Source organism: Camellia sinensis, chromosome 5, assembly GCF_055761805.1.
Source record: "Camellia sinensis isolate YWXY chromosome 5, ASM5576180v1, whole genome shotgun sequence".
In the NCBI taxonomy this organism is placed as follows: domain Eukaryota; kingdom Viridiplantae; phylum Streptophyta; class Magnoliopsida; order Ericales; family Theaceae; genus Camellia; species Camellia sinensis.
In genome coordinates, this window is record NC_138965.1 from 31,655,891 (window position 1) to 31,681,845 (window position 25,955).

General features: G+C 37.7%; 1 protein-coding gene across 1 annotated transcript; it reads left to right on the top strand.

Annotated features, from left to right (window-relative positions):
- The first annotated feature begins 568 nt into the window (after window positions 1-568).
- On the top strand, window positions 569-4,504 carry LOC145791304 (flap endonuclease 1-like). The gene is made up of 6 exons (XM_082871655.1): window positions 569-573; window positions 637-685; window positions 1,965-2,012; window positions 3,826-3,891; window positions 4,082-4,132; window positions 4,394-4,504. Exons 1-6 carry the CDS (start codon window positions 569-571, stop codon window positions 4,502-4,504), a joined length of 330 nt encoding a protein of 109 aa, XP_082727781.1.
- The last annotated feature ends 21,451 nt before the right edge of the window (window positions 4,505-25,955 follow it).

A 25,955-nucleotide genomic window follows, 5' to 3' on the forward strand; every position in this document is an offset into this window, starting at 1 on the left:
CTGGACACGTTCGAGCGAAAAGATGCCCGTCCAAGACACAACTGCAAAACACACCCACTCGAGCACAAAGGGAAAGCTGCTCGAGCGTAGATTCCCCCCTTCCAGAACTTTTACAGACAATGAACTACTCGCTCGAGCGCCAAGACACCCGTTCGAGCGTAAGGAAATCCGCTCGAGCGTGGAAAACACACCTGTAGAAGTTTTGCAGAGGCACGAAATGCTGAGAGTGTGTAAACCCCGCTCGAGCGCAATAAGGCCCGCTCGAGCGGACAACCAAAAATCAAACTCCGCTCGAGCGCAAAGGGACCCGCTTGAGCGTACCACCAAAAATCTGGGCAACAAGGAATAGGACTAAAGCTCAACCAACCTGTTCGAAACACGCCCAATACATCCTAAAACTCAAACACACGGAATTAAAGAATAACAATAAGATATACAACCACCAATTCCGCGGAACCTAATTCCGGAATACAACAATCAAAGGAAGAGAAACCGGAATCGCTATACTTTTAATTTTTATTTTCAATTTTTTTAATCTCAGAGTTTTTATTTATTACTTCTTTCGGACATGGAGTATAAGGCCACAAATGTTTGATTACTATAATTTTCACATGGAACTCTTTTATGCATTTGCAGTTATACAAAAAGAGCAGATGCTACTGAAGATTTGAATATGGCCTTAGAGGTAAAATGAATATTCCATGTAAATTCCAGCATTAACTTCCACTACAAGAAAAATCACCTTTGGCGACTAAATTTTTAGTCGCCAAAGGTCCATTTTTAGTCGCTAAAAATCAAGTTTTGGGTTTCCCCGACTAAAACTTTTAGTCGCTGCCTTTGTCGCCAATAAATGGTTGCGGGAGGTATTGGCGACTAAACCTGTTTTAGTCGGCAAAAAGGAGCCCTTTTAGCGAACAATAATTTAGTCGCCAATAGTGTTTTACACTTTTGAAAATCATACATTTACCGACTAATAATTTAGTCGCCAATACTCAATCAAACGCCGACTAAACCGTTTAGTCGCCAAAATAAAGACTTTTGGCGACTAACTTTTTAGTCGCCGAAGGTGTTTTCGTCAAAAAAAAAAAAATCCCATTTTCTTGCTGTTTCTGAGTTTCGAACCGCAGCCGTCCAACATTCCAAACCTTTAACAACACACTCCCTCCACTATGCCACTACACATCACATGAATATATATGAAATATATATTATTTATATAGTATATTGTCTGATATTAATACAAAACAATATTTATAAATATAATTATTTTTATTCAAATATAATTTATGTAAAAAATAAATGATTTATTAAAAAAAAATTTGGGCCACTTTTGGCGACTAAAATCAATTTTTAGTCGCCAATGCTATAATTATCGGCTACTAATTATTTTTTGTCGCTAAAAAATTAAGTTCCATTTAAAAATAAAGCAGTTTTGGCGACTAAATCTGTTTTTAGTCGCCAAAAATGTCACTTTTTGGCTACTAAACCTGTTTTAGTCGGCAATTGTCAGTTTTTAGCTACTAATTTTTTTTTTGTAGCCAAAAACCTGCACATTCAGCGACTAACCTGTTTTTTAGTCGCTAAAACCAGCACCTTTGGCTACTAAATTGTTTTAGTCGGCAAAAACCATCACTTTTGGCGACGAAAATTGTGTTAGTCGCTGAAACCCATATAATAGGCGACCAAACTGATTTTTAGTCGCCAATACATATACATTTGGCTACTAAATGGTTTTAGTTGCCAAAAGTCTTCATTTTTGGCGACTAAAATGGATTTAGTCGCCATTTGTGCAACTTTCAGCGACGAAATTCATTTTTTTAGTCGCCATTGGTGCTTTTTGTTGTAGTGTTCCTTATTTATTCTTACCTATTTTCTGTTTCTCTTATCATTTTTCTTTTACTTGTTTTTCCATTTAATTTTACCATGAAATCTTTCATTCAAAGGTGCTTTCATTGTCATTGTAGCCTGGCAATAAGGAAGAGATTGAGAAATTCAGCAAACGAACAGTGAAGGTGGGTTCTGGCACAATTTCTCCCATCTCCCATTTGTAAATTATTGAGGCTGCAATGATATAACAGTTGGTAAGCTGTCATTATTGTCAAGGCCATTTAATGAGATTGGGGGCATTGTAGAGTATGGCAACTTTGAGTGTTATTTGGTGGATGCTTTATAAAAGTATACATAATCAAAGAAAAAAATTGAGCTTAATGAACCCGTTGATTTCTCCTTTCTGTTTTGAAGAAGCTTGTCAAGGATATATAGCTGCCCCCTTCTCTAGTGTGGGAACCTTTGACCATGGTCATGCATGACAGTTATTTGGCAGCGCTAATAACAACTTTCTTAGTAAATGGTCCAAGTCCGTCTTTCTGATATCCATATTTGAATGTGAAATTTGATGGGTGAAGGTTGAGTGATGGCAAGGAAATCTTGTAAAGCTTCTCTCATGCTTAAATAGTTCTTATCATTTTTCTGTTCATTTATTATTCTTTTTCCCCTCCCTTCCCTAAAGAGATATTCTCATTTACTTCCTTTTTGTTTTCTCCTGCTTCTCTTCAATGAATATCTATTTGTCATAATAGGAAAATGTAGAAGTATTGACATTCATTTTGGAATTGTTAAGTTTAGCAGTTTGGAAAGAGAAAGGGTTGGACGCAATAGAATGTCTAGGAATTTTATCTATATATTCCTCATATTTGGGTCCATTTAGGGGTTCCACTCGTTTAATGTAGAGTTACCATGATAATAGTAGATTATTACTTTGTATCTGTTGACAAACTTTCTTTTTTCTTTTTTTTTTTTTCCTTTCTTTTGTTTTTATTTTTAAATGAATGGGACTATTATTGAGATAAAGTGCATGAGCATGGCACTGCCAACACACAAAGGAAAGAAAGCATTGATGAAACTAATAAAAATTCCTACCAAACGATTAAGGACAACTTGGACAAGATTATCTAATGATTATACCTGTGATTGGAGGCCCTGGAAAAGATCTGGCATAACGATCCATTGTTACGTTGAAAACTTTCCACGACTTCATGGATGATGGAGATTGTCCATTCAGAATTTCATATAATTTAATATTTTTTGTTTCGCAACCTCCAAGTCACAACAAAGAGTAGTTGATTTTGACGGGACAAGCCTTTTGAAACAAATATATTATGATACCAAGTTAAGAAAGAGTTACTGAAGGAAAATGTGATACCAGTTACTCCAAAGCCTAAATCACAAGCAGATTCAAATGATAAGTGACAAAAACTGTAAAATATAAAAACTAATTACTTAATGGGGTCCTCATAGTGAAATTTCCCCCCGCTATAATCACTTTATACCTTCTGTATATGCAATGTCTAGACCTCCATTCACTCCACCTTTGACAGCACCTTAAATCACTCTACTACCAAATGATAGTAATGACAATAAAACATTGAAACATGCCTTACTAATATTTATTTCTGTTATAAAAATCCTAAATATCAAACAAGTGGCAAAATGTAGCAGTAGGATCATAATGCAAATATTATCTCAAGTATCTATCTTTTGCAAGTAAGAAGATTGTCACTCTTTTTCAATGTGGTAGTTACTCCTTTTTTTTCCCTTCCTCCACATCTTTTTTGGGGGGATGATTATGGTGGTTGCTATCTTAATATCATTTTAAGGGTTCATTTTGATGAACTTTTTCTCTAATGATTATTAGGGAAGTTAGCATCATGTCCTTGTATATGTTTTTTAATCCTTTTACTATGTAGCATTACATAGCATGGCTGGAGTTTGAAAATATTTTAATATGTGGATGCTGTTGATGCTGTCTCCTCGTTGGTTTTGCAGGTGACAAAGCAACACAATGATGACTGTAAAAGACTTCTAAAGCTCATGGGAGTGCCTGTAATTGAGGTGATAATATGAAATAACTTATTGTTGGTGTTGGAAACTATTGAAATAGTTTCTGCAGAGTGGGATAGTTTGCTTCTTTTACTGTATTGGTATTTCTTTTTGAATTGTATTGATGAAGTGTATACTTTTTGTATACGCAAAAAGGGCAAAGTTAATCTTCTTACATTATATGGTTTTATGTTCTATCTAGGCTCCCTCAGAGGCAGAGGCACAGTGTGCTGCACTTTGCAAATCTGGAAAGGCAAGGATCTTATTTTTCATTATAATTTGTTATTTTAAGGTGTTAAATATGTCCTGTAAAGATTAAATCATTTGCTTTTTATATTATAATAGTAAGTTACTATCATCATCCATGATGAATTCATAGGTGGTGATGGATTTGTGCTTTCATATTCTATTGAAAATGGAATGAAGCACGTTTGCCACAAGATATGCATAATGTGCGCTTGATAAATGAAATATAAGAAATTTATATTCAATTTTTTTTGGGGGTGCGAATTAGGTTTATGCTGTTGCATCTGAAGACATGGATTCTCTAACATTTGGAGCTCCTAGATTTCTTCGCCATTTAATGGATCCAAGCTCAAAAAAAAGTCCCAGTCATGGAATTTGAAGTTTCAAAGGTGTGTAAGAATATTGAACACAATTGTGGCTGCTTAATTTTTTCCACCATTTCTGATTTTGTTTTTCAGGTTTTTGAGGAGCTGAATCTTACCATGAATCAATTCATCGACTTGTGCATTCTTTGTGGGTGTGACTATTGTGATAGCATTCGGGGTAATGCAATTTCTTACCAGCATCATTATTGTGAAAGATGTTTGTCAATATGTTCAAAATGATGCATGTTTCTTTTATTTGTTTTGTAAGAGGAACTCATTTTTAAAAGAAAAGAACACAAACAAACAAACACATTGCCACATTTTGGGCTATTAGTAATTTGGTTGGGTTATTAAGAGAGCATGGAAACACTAAGTCGCACAAACAAAGACGAGGATGATACTTTGGCATGAGAATTAATTTTCACAAGAGTGTGGTGTGTGGAGTTGGAGTGGAGGAGGATACTTTGGCATCTTTCGCAGATATTCTGAATTGCAAGGTTCATGGCCTGCCACTTAAATATTTGGGGCTGCCATTAGGTGCTAATCCAGGTAGGAAGTCTACTTGGAAGCCAGTGTTGGATAAAGTAAGATCTAGGCTGTCTGGGTGGAAGCGAAGGCTCCTCTCCTTTGCAGGTAGATTAACTTTGATTAAGTCCGTTTTATCTAGCCTTCCTATCTATTATCTATCTTTGTTTAAAATGCCTCTTGGAGTGGTTAGAGAGATTGAAAGGTTGGAAGCTTCTTTCCTTTGGGGAGGGAATGGTTTAAAGAGGAAAGTTCATTTGGTGAAGTGGGCTGAAGTATCAAAAAATAGGAATCAAGGTGGGTTGGGGATTAGGAGAATCAAGGATGTCAATGACAGTTTGATTCTTAAATGGTGGTGGAAATTCGGTAGTGAGGTAAATGCCCTATGGAGAAGAGTGTTGTGCAGCAAGTATAGGATTGAAGAGGCTAATTGGATGCCACCAGTGCTCTCATCATCTATTCACTCTAGAATCTGGAGCGATGTTCTTGCAACTGCTGGTCGTAATCCACATCTTGTGGAGTTCTTTTTGGGGAAGTATCAGATAAAGGTTGGTAATGGGTGCAGAATCAAGTTTTGGTATGATAAGTGGGTCGGTGATAGATGTTTTAAAGACAAGTTTCCTAGACTTTTTAGCTTGTCAAATGATAAGGATGGTACGCTATCCTGTTATTCAGCAAGAAAATCCAGTGGGGAGGAGTGGAATTTATCTTTCCGAAGGGATTTATACGATTGGGAGAAGGAGGAGGTTGCTTGTGACACCCCTGTTCCGTAGTATGTTAATTGGTCCTTAACATGATGTGATTATGTATTTTGATATGATTTTGTGTTCCACTATGTGAAAATATGTGGTTTGAAATTTTATCTGTTCATCGTAGGAATATCTGTTTGAGTAGTCTGTTTTGGAAATTTAATTGAGGGCCTTATCGGCCACGGAACCCGAAATTGACTACGCCATTGTGGTTGGCATAATTTTTAGGGCCTACGGTGAAATTTAATTGAAATTTGATTCTGGCCAATTTAAACTGATTAAATTGATAAATTAAGTACCCCATTATTTTATATTAAAATATTTGTTAGTGGGGCTTGTTTTATATTTGCATTGCACTCCCCTTTAGCTCTCTTAAAACTCAAAATCTGAGTTAGACAATTGAGAGGGAGAGAGAGGCCGGCCATGGAGAGAAAAAGGGAGAGATTTGTGTAATTTGGGCTCAAGACTTGGGAATTTGAAGATCTAGCTCAAGATTTGGCTAGAGCTTGAGTGTTGAAGCTCTTAGGTAAGTGATTTCATGAACTCTTACTTGTAATTTGTAAGTTCAAGGGTTGTTTGTGATCAAGAACATGTAATGAGTTGATTTTTGTTGAGATTGAAGTCTTAGAACTCATGCATGTAAGAAATTACCTTGAAATTGCATGTTTGAGCTTGAAACACATGATTCATGTGGAGTTTTGGGTAAAGCTCATGTTGTAGTCACCATTTGTACCATCTAAGTTGAGAATGATGAGCATCTCCCACATGCATGTACAAATCATGGGAGTATAAGTCTTGAATGTTTGAATTTGAGCATGTTGATGATGGGTTTGAGACAATTTGGGACATGCATGTAGATAATTCATGTAATTGAGCTTCCTAATGTTGTAATCTGCATTAGTAGCATGTTAGCATGTGTAAATGTGTAATTTGAACCATTGCATGCAAGAAATGTAGATGAAAAACTGATTTGGAGCTCAAGAACACGATCTGGGAAACCCAGATTTTTGAGGTCCGCTCGAGCGGGGTAATGGCCGCTCGAGCGGGAAAATCGTGCTCCCAGCATTTTTGCAGAGTTGGATGCCCGCTCGAGCGGGACATTTCACGCTCGAGCGTGGATCTTTGTAGACGGACCTTCAGCTCGAGCGCATCTTTGGTGCAACCAGTACCTTGCAGGCCTTAAGGGTCCGCTCGAGCGGAGAAGCTTACGCTCGAGCGGGGACCCTGTTTTCCGGAATTTTGTTCATGCATTCTGTGATTCGTTTTCCGTTCTCTTTCACTTGTAAGCACTCTTAGGCATGTGTTAAGCATTGTAAATGAGTTAATGAGATAAGAACAAAGCCTAAAGAGGAATATGTGAATTAAAGAACGAATTGAACTGTTAGTGACCCTTTTGTATTCATGAAATGTGTAGGGTCAAGCTCCAGGGCGCATCCACAAGCCGATCACTGTGAGTAATATCAATATTTGAAAACTTGTCAATGTCCAATTGTTGTTCCCCTATAAATATTATGAGTTGTTAATTGGGATTGTGGACAAAAGTCTGACAAGAATAAATGAATGAATGGGCCAAAGGCCGTTTGACATGAATGAATGGGCCAAAGGCCGTTTGACATGAATGAATGGGCCAAAGGCCGTTTGACATGAATGAATGGGCCAAAGGCCGTTTGACATGAATGAATGGGCCAAAGGCCGTTTGACATGAATGAATGGGCCAAAGGCCGTTTGACATGAATGAATGGGCCAAAGGCCGTTTGACATGAATGAATGGGCCGAAGGCCGTTTTGCCATGAATGGAAACCCGGATGGGCCAAAGGCCAGAATGTTTGGAACTACAGTTACTTGACTTGCATTTCGTATAGTTATATATATTTTGCTGCTAAACAGAAGTATGAGTTGGGCCCAAGGCCGTTTGGAGCATGTTGATCTACATATTGTTATGTAACTGTTATATTTGATATTATTCACTGGGCTATCGCTCACGCTCATTCATGTATTTGTAGGTGAGCCAAGGGAAGTCCAAACCCAGCCCCAGTGAAGTCTGCTAGGAACAACAGGAGTTTTGGGAGAGTCAGCCTTGTGCCTCGCGCATGAGACCATCCTTGCCCTTTTACTATGTACCTATGTTTTGTCTTGTTGGCAAGGACCCAGTGCATGTCTGTACATAGTCTGTTATAGGTTGACTCGTTTTGGATGATCCTGTCTGTAATGAATTTTGTGAAGCTGTACTTTTGATGTGAGTTATTAACGTATCTGAGTATGGTTTGTTTGATGTGCATATAAGCACGGCTCTATGGACAAAGTTTTTAAATTTTGCTTCCGTTCGGCCCCCATTAACTCTGTTAAAATACGTTTAGAACAGTTTGAGGCCGTAGGTAATCTCATGATTACTGGCCGGTTACATCCTTAACCCACGGGGGCGGGTTCGGGTCGTGACAGAGTGGTATCAGAGCACGAGTTAATAACTCACACACTTGTCCAAAAAGAGCAATAAGCGTCTAGATAAGATCTAGGATGCATTCATGTGATAAATACGAGTTTGGAAGCATTGATTATGTGCTTAAATGTTTTGTTATGAATAATTATATGTGTAAGTTGTGAACTACTTGCATTACGAATTATCTGGAAATATGTGCTCCTTAGTGTATGTGTACTTGTGTACCTTTGGTATGGAATATAATGCAAGTTTAATTAGATGGTGAGAACCAGAGGTGATGAGTTAGAGGAATCCTCTGCTGCCAGACTGGACAGAATGGAAAGACTGATTCAGGAAATGGCAGAAGCTTTGAGACAGCAACAGGAGTGGCAACAACAGTGGCAGCAACCACATCCGCCACCTCCACCTCCGGCACTACCTGTGCCAGATAATCAAAATGATGATCGGATAATCGCCCTCACCAAGGAATTCAAGAAAATGAAACCACCACAGTTCCATGGTGGACTAGATCCCTTAAAAGCCGAAGCTTGGGTACTTGGGATTGAAAAACTGTTTGAGGTGTTTCCGTGCTCGGATACACAGAAAGTGCTTCTAGCCACCTTTATGCTAGAAGATGAAGCGAGAAGATGGTGGATGTTGATGAGGGAAAACCACAGAGATATTGATTGGGCGAAATTTTTGGAAATCTTCTATGACAAGTACTTCCCGCAGTGTGTCCGGGACAGGAAAGTGGCAGAGTTCATGGAACTCAAACAAGACAGTATGACTGTAGCTGAGTATGAGGCCAAATTTACTGAGTTGGCCAGGTTTGCACCACACGTAATTGACACTGATTATAAGAAGGCAAGGCATTTTGAAGGTGGGCTCCGAAGTGACATCCTAGAGCGGGTGAATGTCCTGAAATTGGAGACCTACATTGGGGTGCTTGACCGGGCCATCATATCAGAGGCTAATATAGCTAGACAAGCTAAGCCAACAACCGAATGGAGAGGCAACAAAAGACAAGGCTTCTTTTTGAAGAAGAAATTTCTGAAAAAGCAAAACACGGGCTCCTCAACTACCTCAAGTTCTTCCCGAGACACGACTCCCATGTGCAACACTTGTAGCAAAAGGCACCGTGGAGTTTGTTACCGTGCATCGGGAGCCTGTTTTAAGTGTGGGAAACAAGGGCATATAGCCCGAGATTGTAATCAGAATAGTGGGAAGATAGCTGCTAGCTCCACTGCATCGATCCCGAAGCCGGGAAACACTTTGAGATCTGCTACTACTGGGGATACAGTGAGACAAGGGAGAGTCTTTGCACTCGTTCCGGGTGATACACGGAATGCCAATGCCGTTGTCTCAGGTACTATCTCGATATGTAATCAGGATGCTTTTGTGTTAATTGATTCTGGATCAACGCATTCATTTGTGACATATGCATTTGCATCTAGACTGAAAAGACCCCTAGAATTGTTGCCATATTTGTTATGTGTGTCTGCTCCATCGGGGGAATCTGTGTTATGTGACTATATATATCGGTTTTGTGACATGCATATTGAGGATGCTACCCTGTATGTAGATTTGTTGCCCTTAAACTTTAGACACTTTGATGTAATTTTGGGCATGGATTGGTTGACCAAATATTGTGCCACTATAGATTGTGTGACAAAGAGGGTTGTATTTAAACCACCAGAACAGAAAGAAATTGTGTTTGTGGGAAATGGGGTAGTACCTCCACCATATTTGATATCTGCAATGAAAGCATGTAAATTGATCAGGAAGGGATGCCAGGGTTATTTGTGTTATGTATTGACTGAACAATCCGTGAATGTTGAATTGAATGATATTCCCATCGTTAGAGAATTCCCAGATGTGTTTCCAAATGAATTACCAGGGGAATTGGTAGACAGGGAGATAGAGTTTACTATTGAAACTGTGCCAGGCACCCAACCTATTTCTAAAACTCCCTACAGGATGGCTACAGCCGAAATGAAAGAATTAAAAGAACAGTTGCAAGACCTTCTTGATAAAGGGTTTATCCGGCCCAGTACTTCGCCTTGGGGCGCACCAGTGTTATTTGTAAAGAAAAAGGATGGTACCTTACGCCTATGTATTGATTACCGGGAATTGAACAAGGTAACGATAAAGAATAAATATCCCTTACCCCGTATTGATGACTTATTTGACCAGTTGCAGGGATCACAGGTGTTTTCTAAGATTGATTTGAGATCCGGGTATCATCAGCTGAAGGTTAAGGCAGAAGATGTTGAGAAAACCGCATTCAGAACGAGGTATGGTCATTTTGAGTTTCTTGTTATGCCATTTGGAGTGACTAATGCTCCGGCAGCATTTATGGACTTAATGAATAGAATTTTTAAAACCTACCTTGATGAGTTTGTTGTTGTCTTCATCGATGATATTTTAATATACTCTAAAGATAGACTTGAACACGAACATCATTTGAGGACTGTTTTACAAATACTTCGGGAAAGAAAACTATTTGCTAAGTTAAAGAAATGTGAGTTTTGGTTGGATGAGGTTATTTTCTTAGGGCACGTGGTCAACAAGGAAGGAATTTCAGTGGACCCGCAGAAAATAGAAGCAATTGTGAATTGGCCTACACCAACTAATGTGACAGAAGTTCGCAGTTTCATGGGCTTAGCTGGGTACTACAGAAGGTTTGTAAAGGACTTCTCGAAATTAGCTGTGCCTCTTACCCAATTGACACGTAAAGGACAACCATTTGAGTGGAATAGTGAAAGAGAATCAGCCTTTCATGAATTGAAGACAAGATTGACCACTGCACCAATTTTGACACTACCTTCAGGTACGGAAAATTTTGTGATTTTCAGTGACGCATCTTATAAGGGTTTGGGTTGTGTGTTAATGCAGAACGGAAAGGTTATTGCTTACGCCTCCCGACAGTTGAGGCCACATGAGAAGAATTATCCAACACATGACCTAGAATTGGCCGCAGTTGTTTTTGCTTTGAAAATCTGGCGGCATTATTTGTATGGGGCAAAGTGTGAAGTCTACACAGATCATAAAAGCCTAAAATACTTCTTCACGCAGAAAGAGTTGAATATGCGTCAGAGAAGATGGCTGGAACTGATAAAAGATTACGACCTAGAAATTCAGTATCACCCCGGAAAAGCTAATACAGTGGCCGATGCCTTGAGCAGGAAATCAACAGGGAGTATGGCTTGCTTGCTTACTGAACAAAGGGAGATTTTGCAAGACTTTGAAAAGTCTGAAATTGAAGTGGTAGTGTGTGAACAGGGCGGATTGATAGCCGCTATTACAGCCGAGCCGGCAATTGTTGATGAAATCAAGCAAAAACAGAAAGAGGATGAGTTCCTCAGAAAGGTAATTGATGAATTTGAAGTCAGCCCAAAGGCAGAGTTCAGTATCGAGAATGGAATGTTGAAATTTCGAAACCGAATATGTGTTCCAGTTATTCCGGAGCTAAAGAAGAGGGTCTTAGATAAAGCCCACAGATCCGTATTTGCTATGCATCCGGGTAACAATAAAATGTATCGGGATTTGAAACAAACCTATTGGTGGCCTAAAATGAAGAAAGAGATTGCGGAACATGTGTCCAAGTGCCTTCAGTGTCAGCAAGTTAAGGCTGAACATCAGAAACCAGGCGGTCTACTTCAACCTCTCCCCATTCCTGAGTGGAAGTGGGAACATGTGACCATGGATTTCGTTGTTGGCCTACCTCGGACTTCCCGCGGTATGGATTCTGTTTGGGTTGTAGTTGATAGACTGACTAAATCTGCACATTTTCTGCCTGTCAAAACTACATTTACTGCTTACAGGTTGGCTACTATTTATGTTGATGAAATTGTCCGCTTACATGGAGTTCCAGTATCCATTGTGTCGGATAGAGATCCGAAGTTTGTATCTAGATTGTGGAAGAGTTTGCAGGAAGCTATGGGAACAGAACTAAGGTTCAGCACTGCATTCCACCCACAGACAGATGGGCAGTCAGAACGAACAATACAGACTTTGGAAGATATGCTTCGCATGTGTGCTTTGGATTTTCAGGGGAGTTGGGAAGATTACCTGCCACTTGCAGAATTTGCCTATAATAATAGCTTCCACTCCAGCATCGGTATGGCACCATACGAGGCTTTGTATGGTAGGAGGTGTAGATCACCTATTTGTTGGACAGAGGTCGGGGACAGAGCTTTGCTCGGGCCTGAAATTGTACAAGACACCTCTGAAAAGATCAAGACTATTCGGCAAAGGCTCAAAACAGCTCAAGACCGACAGAAGAGTTATGCAGATGTCCGGAGAAGACCTCTTGAGTATGAGGTCGGCGACCATGTGTTCATCCGTGTTTCTCCAATGAAAGGCCAAGTCAGGTTTGGGAAAAAGGGCAAGTTGACGCCCCGTTATATTGGGCCGTTTCAAATTTTGGAGAAACTTGGTCCAGTTGCTTATAGAGTTGCTTTGCCACCGGGATTTGAACAAATCCACAATGTGTTTCATGTGTCAATGTTGAGGGGTTACCTCCGAGACCCGTTGCATGTGATTGATTATCACCGGATTGCTATTGATGAAAATATGGAATATGCTGAATGGCCGGAAAGAATTGTTGACCGACAAGTGAAAGAATTGAGAAACAAATCCATTCCAATGGTGAAAGTGGAATGGAAGGAACACTATGGGGCAGATGCTACATGGGAAAAAGAGGAGGAAATGCGGCTACGCTATCCACATTTGTTTCCCGACGAAGGTAAGTTAAGTTTGGAGGACCAAACTTCCTAAAGGGGGGAAGACTGTGACACCCCTGTTCCGTAGTATGTTAATTGGTCCTTAACATGATGTGATTATGTATTTTGATATGATTTTGTGTTCCACTATGTGAAAATATGTGGTTTGAAATTTTATCTGTTCATCGTAGGAATATCTGTTTGAGTAGTCTGTTTTGGAAATTTAATTGAGGGCCTTATCGGCCACGGAACCCGAAATTGACTACGCCATTGTGGTTGGCATAATTTTTAGGGCCTACGGTGAAATTTAATTGAAATTTGATTCTGGCCAATTTAAACTGATTAAATTGATAAATTAAGTACCCCATTATTTTATATTAAAATATTTGTTAGTGGGGCTTGTTTTATATTTGCATTGCACTCCCCTTTAGCTCTCTTAAAACTCAAAATCTGAGTTAGACAATTGAGAGGGAGAGAGAGGCCGGCCATGGAGAGAAAAAGGGAGAGATTTGTGTAATTTGGGCTCAAGACTTGGGAATTTGAAGATCTAGCTCAAGATTTGGCTAGAGCTTGAGTGTTGAAGCTCTTAGGTAAGTGATTTCATGAACTCTTACTTGTAATTTGTAAGTTCAAGGGTTGTTTGTGATCAAGAACATGTAATGAGTTGATTTTTGTTGAGATTGAAGTCTTAGAACTCATGCATGTAAGAAATTACCTTGAAATTGCATGTTTGAGCTTGAAACACATGATTCATGTGGAGTTTTGGGTAAAGCTCATGTTGTAGTCACCATTTGTACCATCTAAGTTGAGAATGATGAGCATCTCCCACATGCATGTACAAATCATGGGAGTATAAGTCTTGAATGTTTGAATTTGAGCATGTTGATGATGGGTTTGAGACAATTTGGGACATGCATGTAGATAATTCATGTAATTGAGCTTCCTAATGTTGTAATCTGCATTAGTAGCATGTTAGCATGTGTAAATGTGTAATTTGAACCATTGCATGCAAGAAATGTAGATGGAAAACTGATTTGGAGCTCAAGAACACGATCTGGGAAACCCAGATTTTTGAGGTCCGCTCGAGCGGGGTAATGGCCGCTCGAGCGGGAAAATCGTGCTCCCAGCATTTTTGCAGAGTTGGATGCCCGCTCGAGCGGGACATTTCACGCTCGAGCGTGGATCTTTGTAGACGGACCTTCAGCTCGAGCGCATCTTTGGTGCAACCAGTACCTTGCAGGCCTTAAGGGTCCGCTCGAGCGGAGAAGCTTACGCTCGAGCGGGGACCCTGTTTTCCGGAATTTTGTTCATGCATTCTGTGATTCGTTTTCCGTTCTCTTTCACTTGTAAGCACTCTTAGGCATGTGTTAAGCATTGTAAATGAGTTAATGAGATAAGAACAAAGCCTAAAGAGGAATATGTGAATTAAAGAACGAATTGAACTGTTAGTGACCCTTTTGTATTCATGAAATGTGTAGGGTCAAGCTCCAGGGCGCATCCACAAGCCGATCACTGTGAGTAATATCAATATTTGAAAACTTGTCAATGTCCAATTGTTGTTCCCCTATAAATATTATGAGTTGTTAATTGGGATTGTGGACAAAAGTCTGACAAGAATAAATGAATGAATGGGCCAAAGGCCGTTTGACATGAATGAATGGGCCAAAGGCCGTTTGACATGAATGAATGGGCCAAAGGCCGTTTGACATGAATGAATGGGCCAAAGGCCGTTTGACATGAATGAATGGGCCAAAGGCCGTTTGACATGAATGAATGGGCCAAAGGCCGTTTGACATGAATGAATGGGCCAAAGGCCGTTTGACATGAATGAATGGGCCAAAGGCCGTTTGACATGAATGAATGGGCCAAAGGCCGTTTGACATGAATGAATGGGCCGAAGGCCGTTTTGCCATGAATGGAAACCCGGATGGGCCAAAGGCCAGAATGTTTGGAACTACAGTTACTTGACTTGCATTTCGTATAGTTATATATATTTTGCTGCTAAACAGAAGTATGAGTTGGGCCCAAGGCCGTTTGGAGCATGTTGATCTACATATTGTTATGTAACTGTTATATTTGATATTATTCACTGGGCTATCGCTCACGCTCATTCATGTATTTGTAGGTGAGCCAAGGGAAGTCCAAACCCAGCCCCAGTGAAGTCTGCTAGGAACAACAGGAGTTTTGGGAGAGTCAGCCTTGTGCCTCGCGCATGAGACCATCCTTGCCCTTTTACTATGTACCTATGTTTTGTCTTGTTGGCAAGGACCCAGTGCATGTCTGTACATAGTCTGTTATAGGTTGACTCGTTTTGGACGATCCTGTCTGTAATGAATTTTGTGAAGCTGTACTTTTGATGTGAGTTATTAACGTATCTGAGTATGGTTTGTTTGATGTGCATATAAGCACGGCTCTATGGACAAAGTTTTTAAATTTTGCTTCCGTTCGGCCCCCATTAACTCTGTTAAAATACGTTTAGAACAGTTTGAGGCCGTAGGTAATCTCATGATTACTGGCCGGTTACGTCCTTAACCCACGGGGGCGGGTTCGGGTCGTGACATTGCTAGCATGGCTGCAATTTTGGGGGTGGCTCCATCTTTGAGGGTTGATGTTGAAGATTATCCTATTTGGAATGGTTCTTTTGGTGGTAGTTTCAAGGTTTCTGATCTTTATCGATTTAGTGACGCTAGTATGGGCCCTCAACTCAAAATTTGTAAGTTTGTGTGGAATAATGGTATTCCCCCCAAAGTCCAGTTTTTCGGATGGTTGGCTTGGAGGAATAGAGTTAAAACTGGGGATTATTTACAACATATTGGTGTCCTTAATAGTAATGCATCTATCTTATGTGCCTTTTGCAAAAATGAAAATGAATCTGCATCTCATGTTCTATTACACTGTCCATTTTCTTGGCAAGTTTGGTCTAACCTAATGCTATGGTGGGGGTGTATTTGGGTGGTGCCAAGGACAATTAATTGTCTATTTCATTGGTGGATAGGTTGGGATTATAAGAAAGTGGTTAGGAGATTGTGGAGAGCCTTACCACCTATTGCTCTTTGGTCTATTTGGAAGTTTAGAAATGATTGTATGTTTAATGGAGCGCAGCTATGTGGGTCTGAGTTATGTGAGACAATCAAGTTCAGATTTGCTATGTGGGTTAAAGCATCTTCTAAGGGATTCATGTACTCTACCATGGAATTAATTAATAATATGGATCAGATTAAGTAATGCAGCTGAGGCGGATCCAGTTTGGAATTTTGCTGTGTGGATTCAGTTTTGGATGCAGGTTAATGGTCTGCGTTCTGTGTTCTGCCCCTTCTCTTATATGCTTCTTTGCTTGTGAGAGGATCTGCAGGAGGATGGCTACTATTTGCTGGTGTAGGAATGGATTTCGGTGGCTGCTGTGGACTGCTGAATATTAAGCTTAATATTAAGCTTATTTTGCTGGACTGCCCTACGCAGTGGGTATGCACCAGCAGATTGGTGTTATGTGGCTGCTGCAGAGTGGATGAAATGTAATTGCTATGAGAAGGTGCAGTGGGATGATAGGTGTTATGCTGTTTTGTTCAAATTTCAGTTGCCAAGTTCAAATTTTGTTTTGTGGCTGCTATGCGCTGTTTGTGGCTTGGTATCTGCATTATCTGTCTGCTGTTGCTATCTGCTCTAAGCTACTGCATTGGGCTGAAGTTTACTTGTTCAGAGCTGCTGCATTGTTCTGTTGGTTCTGCTTCGGTTGAAGTTCTGGTAGCAGTGTCTTCGTATTAATAGTGCAGTGTTAATCTGCCTCGTCCAAATCTTGGCTGCTTCGGGTGCGCTTTGCAGTGGTAATCTGCAGTATTTTGGTTGTGCATTGGAGTGCTTGATTTCAGTGGTTTTTGTTTCAGTGTTCTGTTCTTAGCAGGGTTTTTTGTTTCTGTTCTTAGCAGAATTTGGATTGCTGCAGTGTTTTTTGTTTTTGCTATCTCTTTTGTTGGTCTCTCACCAACTAGGAGGTTTGAGTTTCATCTAGCTCCTTCCTCCTCTTTATTGATGTTTTCCATTGTACCCTGTACGTGCTTCATCAATAAAGTTTTCTTTGCCGATCAAAAAAAAAAAAAACATAGACTCAATACAAGACTTGACACAGTAAGTATACAGGCATGGTGAGGATCCAGCAATGTGTTATTAATGCATAGTTTTGTGTGCTATAAATATATTATAGAAGTTAATCTGATTAATTGCCTAAATTTCTATATTAACAATTGTAGAATCTAGAAGGTGTGAACTATATCCTTCTTGTATATTGAAGGTGTTGCATACTTTTGATAAAGGTTATATTGCATTAAACATAAAAGATGGTCATCAACAACTAACAGCATCTAACAAACACAAATACACCACAAAACTCAAGAAAACTAAGCAAACAAACGAAAACAAAAGCTCAGCAACTGCTCCTCAACCAGCAACCGCATGCAACATCAACACAATCCTGTAAAGATAGCAAGAACACAGCCAAATTTCAAAAGGTTATGAACTATTGGATCAAAAAGTTTGGCCCCGAGGTGGTTGAAAGAGACTTGGATTTTTGAAGCTATCTTCAATCCAAGGCTCTCTCTTGCGTTTGCCAGGATTGGGAGTGTGTGACTGAAGGAATTCAGCAGCATTGTTCAATACATTTTGGCTGGAAAAGCATGGTCTTGGAGCTTTGATACGCTTGGAGCCTCCCACTCAAAAAATGTATAATTTGATTAGAGTTTGGTGCTAGTAATAGCTCTTCAGGGGAATTTGGTGCTTGCAACTGCTCGTCAGGTGCTCGAGAAACTGGGGATGGCAGTGGTGGTGGTGCAAGTTCACTAGGAACGGGTGTGGTAGGCTGAATTTCAATATTTGGAACATCCAACACATCAACTTGTATGTTTGTCTCGGAAGGCCCTTTTGGTTGAAGCTTGACAACGGACAAGCTTTGTCGGTGTATAAACTGAAATGGACCAGTAACTTTAAGATTTTGATGCAAATTACGATCAATGAGGAGATGCCAAACTTCTTTACAAATGTTAGCAGATGCCAAACTTCTTTTCTTTTCTTTCTTTCTTTCTTTCCTTTTTTATTTTTAATTTTTTTCTTTTTCTTTCTTTACTTTCTTTTTCTTTATAAATTAAAGAAAAGGTTGGACACTTCAAGGTATGCACATCCTCTCTCCAAGAATGTCTAAGAGTGCTCCTCCACGTATTGCTGAAGTGTAAACTGTCTATTATGGTGAAATTTATCCTAAATTTTTGACATGTCGAAGATGTAGCGGATGTTACTAGGAGTGTCCACAAGGTTTGCACAAGAACACATCCTTTGTAGAAGTGTTTCTACTACTTGGGGGATAAAGAATGCTTGCATGTTATATATTTGAGTGTATGGTTAGGCTATCACATTTTACAGACCCATACTGGATTCATGTATTCGATGATGTATCTGTTTCCTTTTTTCCTTCCTTCTGTTGGCTGGAAATTGTATAATAACTTATTTTATGTTTTTATTTATTTTATTTTTTTTAGTTATTTTATCAGTAATAACAATTAGAGGAAAATGGTAAATTGTCTATGGATAACTTCAATTGTTGTATGGATTAGTTTTGCATTCTTTTTTATCAGTTCTTTTGGTTGCTTCTTTATCCTGATTAAAAACTGTAAGACATATACATCAAAACATCACATGCACCAAAGTATGAGAAATTAATTGATACCTAACCTTGTATAGTATTGAACTTTTGCTGAAAGTTTTCTCTGAATAGCTGGGAATTATAGTATTGAACTTTTGCAGAAAGTTTTCTCTGAATAGCTGGGAAAGTTCGATCCAATAAAATCACTGATGATAAACTTCTAACTGGAAACAGGCCTAAGTATTCTCTTGTCATTTACAGAATTAGCCACCATGACAAGTATGAATTTTCCTTGCAGTCAATTTTGGTATGGGCACTTAATTTGTCCTAACCTTGCTTTGTCTCCCTGTGGAATTAACCATAAAAATTGTGTGGTCATTCCCTTATGAAGCTCACCTTCTCCGATAGTTTCTTTAAGTTTTAATGTCCTTTACCTTTTACATGTTTTTGTCCAGTATAAGTTGTATAACACTGGTCATGTCCTTTTGAAGCTCACCACCTCCAATAGTTGCTTTAAGTTCAAACTCCTTTTACCATTATGTGTTTTTGTCGAGTATAAGTTGCGTGACTCTACGTAACATTTATTTTCATTTGGAAATGTAGTTTTTTCAAACTTTTGATGTTCTTTGTTTTATGTTTATTCATGAGAGTAGAAGAATGATGACTAGAAATACCCAGAGGATTTATCAAAAAAAAAAAAAAAAAAAAAAAAAAAAATAGAAATACTCAGGAGAGTTCATTTTTGTTATTTTTTTTTTCACTTGTTTAGTTGTTCTAGACATTGTCTCACCTGAAGATTATTTTTTTACTGCTATTTTAAAAAATTTGTTTTAAGTTTGTTTAGTGCTTCCCTTGAATGTTGTACTGTGCTTTTAGGTATTGGGGGCCAGACTGCTTTCAAGCTCATCCGGCAACATGGCTCAATAGAGAATATACTGGAGAATATAAACAAAGAGAGGTACTTCTTATTTTTCAATTTCCTGTTTATCAATTCAATTGGTTGTGCAAACTGAGAATGTGCTGGGAAACCTACTGCAGATTTTTCTGTGGAAATTTTGCAGCTTCAGATATACTGCAAAAAATAAATGGATTTATTGAAATATATGCATGTATAAGAGAAAACAAAAGAATCTTGTCCTTGTGCTTTGAAAGTGGAACATATTCTAAATATGATGTGAAAAATGCAGATTTTCAGGTGAACTAAACTGAAGTGGATATGTTTGATGCCAGTAAAGTCTCAACAATTTATTATTATTATTGTTTTTTTTTTCAATTTTTTTTTTTTATATTTAAGTTTCCCTTTTTGGGAGGTGGACAACTTGAATTGCATAATTAGTGTACCCCAGTATTTTTTTCCTCCCCTAATAACCTTTATCTTTTTAATATGTATGCTTATCTTTTTGCATCTTTCTGTCTTCGTTTATGTAAGTTTTAGGATTTTTATTTTATGTGAGGTTTTCATACTTCATTTTGTTCATTATATTTTTCTTTGTGCATGGCAGTTTTTCATGTTAGACTTCTCATCTCATATCATATTCTATTGGACATGACATTCATATGTATCCTCATTCATTTTTCCAATGCAATCTTTATACCTAAGAATAACTGGGTTTAGTAATATATATGTATGATTACCAAAGTTGTAATGCAAGTTCTTTTGTATGAATCTTCTAAAATTCTTCATACTACATCATAATGGTAGTTAAACAGCATAACTTACTTCACAACAAGGTTGTGGTTATGCAATTGCAAATGTCTATGATAAGGAAGAAATGATTTTGATTATTGTGCTGTTGTTATTGCGAGTTGTCCTTTTAAGTGGGGTCCATCACTTTTTAGGTTTTGAGAAATTATGGCTAGAGAATCACTCATCTAAAAATAATTTTACAAGATGGTGGAATAGTAGTAGCTGCCAAGGATGGGAGGGTTTTAAGTTCATGAAGAAGTTGAAGGTGATTAAGGAGAGAGTGAAGGAATGGAATAGGGAGGTCTTTGGTGACTTGAATGAGTCAAAAAAAGAATTAATTCGCAGAATCGAGGTGGATGCGATTGAAGCTAGCGAGGCTTGGATAGTGTTTTGAGAGTGGAGAAGGTTGAGTTAAAGACAAGGTTTGAGGGGTTAGTCTTCAGAGAGCAAGTTTTTTGGGCTCAAAAGGCAAAATTAAAATGGGTAAATGGGGGCGATAATAATTCAAATTATTTTCTTGCTGATAGGAAGAGAAAAATAGTCTATTAAAAGAATAGAGGTTGGTCAAGTTGTGTTTGTGAACAGAGAGGATCATATTACCAGTGATTTTTTTTTTAAAATTTTTTAATCAAATCTGTATTTGGATGAGGCCAATGTAGTTAGGCCAATGGAGTTGAAGGTATTGAGTGGATGCCTATTGATGAGGCCAATATTTATGAGTTATATGCCATTTCAATCACAATTCTAATCATATAGACTTATGTATGCAGGTACCAAATTCCTGATGACTGGCCGTATCAAGAGGCTCGACACCTTTTTAAAGAACCATTAGTCTTTGTGGATGATGAGCAACTTGATATTAAATGGAGTGCTCCAGATGAAGAAGTAATTATTTGTAATTCAAAACTTTTGATTGTTCTTGTTTTTCTTTTGGCATGTTAACAGTGCTTTCCATTGTTTACTCTTAGGGGTTGATAATTTTCTTGTAACTGAAAATGGGTTCAACAGTGACAGAATTACAAAGGTATTCTAGCAAACTATTTTCATAAATTGATTCTGTGCTGGACATGTGGTTTCATTGATATTGAGACTTGATATGTATATTGAACTAATTTTGTATTCTGATTATCTTAGGCAATAGAAAAAATCAAAGCAGCCAAGAACAAGTGATGCAGTGCTGATCGAAACAATAGTAACAATCTTAAGATCCGTTGATTCACACAAGAATACCGGAAATAAGACTCCTCTTTAGACCCGTTGATTCCCCAAGAATACCGAGTTTAAAGGCTCAACCAAAGTCGATTCACACAGAATTAACCAAAGTTGGAACAAAGAGTAATAAAACTCAAAATATATTAATCAAAAAAACTCTCTCTAGAGCCCTAAGGCTTACATCCAATATTTATAAGCAAATTATAGACCTAACTAAGAAACAACCAGATTTGGAATGGAAAAACAACGACCAAAAATAGAAGAAAATATAAGGCAATTTCCTAAACTGCTACTCTGTTCCGAATCTATACTACTATGGTGGATATAAGCAATAAAATAATAAAATAAGGACACCACTACTATGATGGACATAAGCAATAAAATAATAAAATAAAAGTACTTATTTTCTAAAATTCAATCTGCATCATTCTTCCCCGCTTGAGAAAACTCGTCCTCGAGTTTCTATTGCTCGAAATAACTTGGCCGGCCCATCTGCACTTATCCGCATCAACCTTGTATTTGAGGTTAAGTTTTTCAAATCTAAACTTCAAAGAAGAGTCTTCGAAAATTAAAGGAACAAATTTCTTTAACAAATTTAACACATCTTCATCAAAACCCAAATTTGAACGGTTCAAACTCAAAGTTGTCAACTTTTCATGAAATTTCTCTTCAAACGGATCATAGAAAATATTCCCCATATTGGAAATCAATTTTGAATGCTCATAGAACTCATGTAAACCAAGTATATGATCTTCCACAAAAATAAAATTAACACCAACCCTTCCATAACTCTGATTTATGCTTCCAACAGACAAAATATGATTAAACATATCATTAGTTCCATCAATGAATGGTTCATCATCAAAAATCGGTGGTTTACTCCAATCCACAATCGGATCTGGAATAAATTTTGATGTGAAAGGCCATTTAATCTGATCATCCTGTTTAGTGATTTGGTTCACGTGATCTTTATAATTTTTCAATGCATGATCTCTCCTCGGTCTTTCACTATGAAAACTCAGCAGATTAGAATCATCATCTATTACCTCCTCCTCCACAGGAACCTCTCGAGCATCACTGTGATTCCTAGGCATGAAGCAAGAACGTAGCAAGCTCTGATACCAACTGATGCAGTGCTGATCGAAACAATAGTAACAATCTTAAGATCCGCTGATTCACACAAGAATACCGGAAATAAGACTCCTCTTTTGACCCGTTGATTCCCCAAGAATACCGAGTTTAAAGGCTCAACCAAAGTCGATTCACACAGAATTAACCAAAGTTGGAACAAAGAGTAATAAAACTCAAAATATATTAATCAAAAAAACTCTCTCTAGAGCCCTAAGGCTTACATCCAATATTTATAAGCAAATTATAGACCTAACTAAGAAACAACCAGATTTGGAATGGAAAAACAACGACCAAAAATAGAAGAAAATATAAGGCCATTTCCTAAACTGCTACTCTGTTCCGAATCTATACTACTATGGTGGATATAAGCAATAAAATAATAAAATAAGGACACCACTACTATGATGGACATAAGCAATAAAATAATAAAATAAAAATACTTATTTTCTAAAATTCAATCTGCATCAACAAGTCAACTCAGGGCCGGTATGAAATGCTTAAAAAGTGAAAATGAGTTCAGATATGCTTTTCCACTATGCTTCTTTAATGTCTGTTGTTTTCTTTATTTTTTATTTTTATTTTCTCCCCAAACAGATTAGAATCATTCTTTAAACCTGTTGTTAGCACATCGGCACCCATTAAGCGAAAGGTATGTTTTCATTTAGTATTTAAAGCATCCAGTTGCCCATTGGTTCTAAGAATGCAAGGTCTTTTGAGGATTTAATTTGGCAGCATGTTTATATGGATGTCTCATGTTATGATAAAATGGTTTTTCGTTTTTGGTTGGTAAAATAATGCTATTGAAAATCTTGTAAAAATAAGATGTTTGTGGGCCTGGCATTCCTACTCATAGTTTAGATATTGCACACTGACCTTCCTTGGCTGCGCGTTTGTCCTCATTGTTGGGAAAACTGTTACTGTTTTGTTTCAAGTTGAACCCTTGTGTTGAACCCTTAACTAGAAGACATCGAATAATTATGTGATGTAAATTCTCATAATGTCCTAATTGATTTCTTTCTGATCCTTGTACATTCACTACTGATAGTTTCAAAATTAGTTTTAGTCTTAATTAACTGATACTCCCTTTACTCTTAATGAACATCAATTTACTCCCCTCAATTATGAACTTGTATATTTTGAACCCCTCAACTACAAAAATGCATCACTTCCACCCCTCCAAGATGGACCTATTTGTATGGTTTTTATAGTCAAAATCTATGTTACATGGACTTAGGTATGGGTGTGTGGATATGTATCTAGAGGTCGGACTCATGAAATTATAAATTTAAGGGTACGTGGACTCACTAAAAAAATGTCATATTTTTATATTTTTAATCATGTATGTAAGATAAAATGATGCTATATGTAATTTATAGTATTAAAAGGACATTTATAGCAATTATACAATAATATGTACACATAATAATGTGTTATCTACAATTATATAAGAAGTATCCATTGAAAAGTATCCGACATATATTCCATATCCTTGTCCAAGTATCGGATGTCCGATACGGGTATTTGATTTATTTTGAAGAGTCCGTGTAACATAGGTCAAAATGTATGAGTTCATATTTGAAGTGGGTAAGGTGTTATTCGCTAATAGATGGGGGTGTTTTGGTTTACTTTTTAGGCCAAGTTTGGGAAGATCCAAAAAAGCCAAAAAGTCAAAAAGTTACTCAAAAAGCTAAAAAGTTAACACTATTCACCAAAAGTCAACAATTACGGCTGCACAACTCCCAATTCAAATTTTTCCCTACAAATCAATTTTTACAATTTTTTATTACACATTTTTCAATAAAAAGTCAAAAAGTTAACCCAAACATCCATATTTTCAACCTCAATTTTTTAGTCTAAAAAGACAAAAAGTACACTTTTTTAGTCTTCCCAAACTTGGCCTTAGTGTTTGTACTATCATGCCCTAGTGCTTTTAATATTCTATTCTCCCGCCAATGTTAATGACTTTCTTTAATCCATGAATTTTCTTTTAACTATAGCAATGAGTCTTCAAGAGTCTAAACCTACGAAGCATAAGCACGCATGGGCATGACTTGGGTATGGCATGGGTACAGCTCGGGGTTGGGTCTAGGATGGATACATTTTGCGTACTTCGGAACATTAATATAATTTTTTAGTAAGGGTACAATTATATTGTGTTGCTTTTAAAAAAAAAATATAGGGTATTTTTGCAATATTAAAAAATATAAAATTACATGAGATTTTTTTTACCATTACCAAAATACTTTAATTATTTTTGCATTTGATTGTTTTTATTGTTATATGTCATATACTACTATTAACCTAACCAAACCAAACAAAGGCTTAAGTCTCATCAAATGAGGTCGGCTACATGAATCCTTCTTTTGCACGCGGCTTTATCAAAGGTTATTTCGTTAGTCAAATTAAATAGATTCATATCTCTATTTACTATGCTAGCCAACGTCAATCTTCTACCTCGTCCCCTAACACTTTCATCTACTGTCACTGCATTGCATCTATTCACTACTGTCTCTGTTGGTTTTCGTTGAATATGACCAAGCCATCTCAATCTATTCTCTCTCAACTTATCTTCTGTCGGTGCTACTCCTTCCCATTGCCGAATATACTCATTCTTAATTCTGTCTTTTCTAGTCTTGCCACACATCCACTTTAGCATCCTCATCTTAACAACACTCATCTTATCTACATGTTGTTTCTTGGTTGCCTAACACTCCGTTCTATACAACATCACTGGTCTAATAGCCGTTTTATGGAACTTTCTTTTTAGTCTAGTGGGCACTTGTTTATTGCACAGTACCCCAGACGCATTTCTCCACTTAAATCACCCTGCCTTAATTCTATGGACCATATCCGCATTAATCTCCCCCGCTGTTGTGATAATCGACCTTAAATAACAAAATTGTTCACTCTTAAGTACTGGGTTCTCAATTTTCACATCTCCTCTACTTTCATTGTTACTGTTACTAAATTTATACTCTATGTATTCTGTCTTAATTTTGTTTATCTGAAATCTTTTAGATTCCAGTGCTTCTCTCAAAATCTTCAATTTTGTGTTAACTCCTATAGTTTCATCCACTAACACGATATCATTTGCAAAAAGCATACATCATGGCACATCATCCTGAATATTTCTGAACTCATCTATAATTAAAGTAAAAAGATAAGGACTTAAAAAAAAAAAAAATTTATTCACCCCAAAAAAACCTTATAGTAATTGAAAATCCATTTGTCTCTCTAACAGGCGATCTAATAGTGGTTACTACCCCTTCATACATGTCCCTAATAACATCAATGTAACCTTTTGTCACCCCTTTATTCTCTAATACCCACCAGATTAAATCCTGAGGTACTTTATCATATGTTTTCTCAAGATCGATAAACACAATATGAATGTC

What these genes read in the sequence shown, in the direction of transcription:
- LOC145791304 (XM_082871655.1), top strand. An exon ending in TGGGAGTGCCTGTAATTGAG is followed by an intron (nt 3,892 to 4,081) that starts GTGATAATATGA and finishes TGTTCTATCTAG; the next exon opens with GCTCCCTCAGAGGCAGAGGC. An exon ending in CACTTTGCAAATCTGGAAAG is followed by an intron (nt 4,133 to 4,393) that starts GCAAGGATCTTA and finishes GGTGCGAATTAG; the next exon opens with GTTTATGCTGTTGCATCTGA.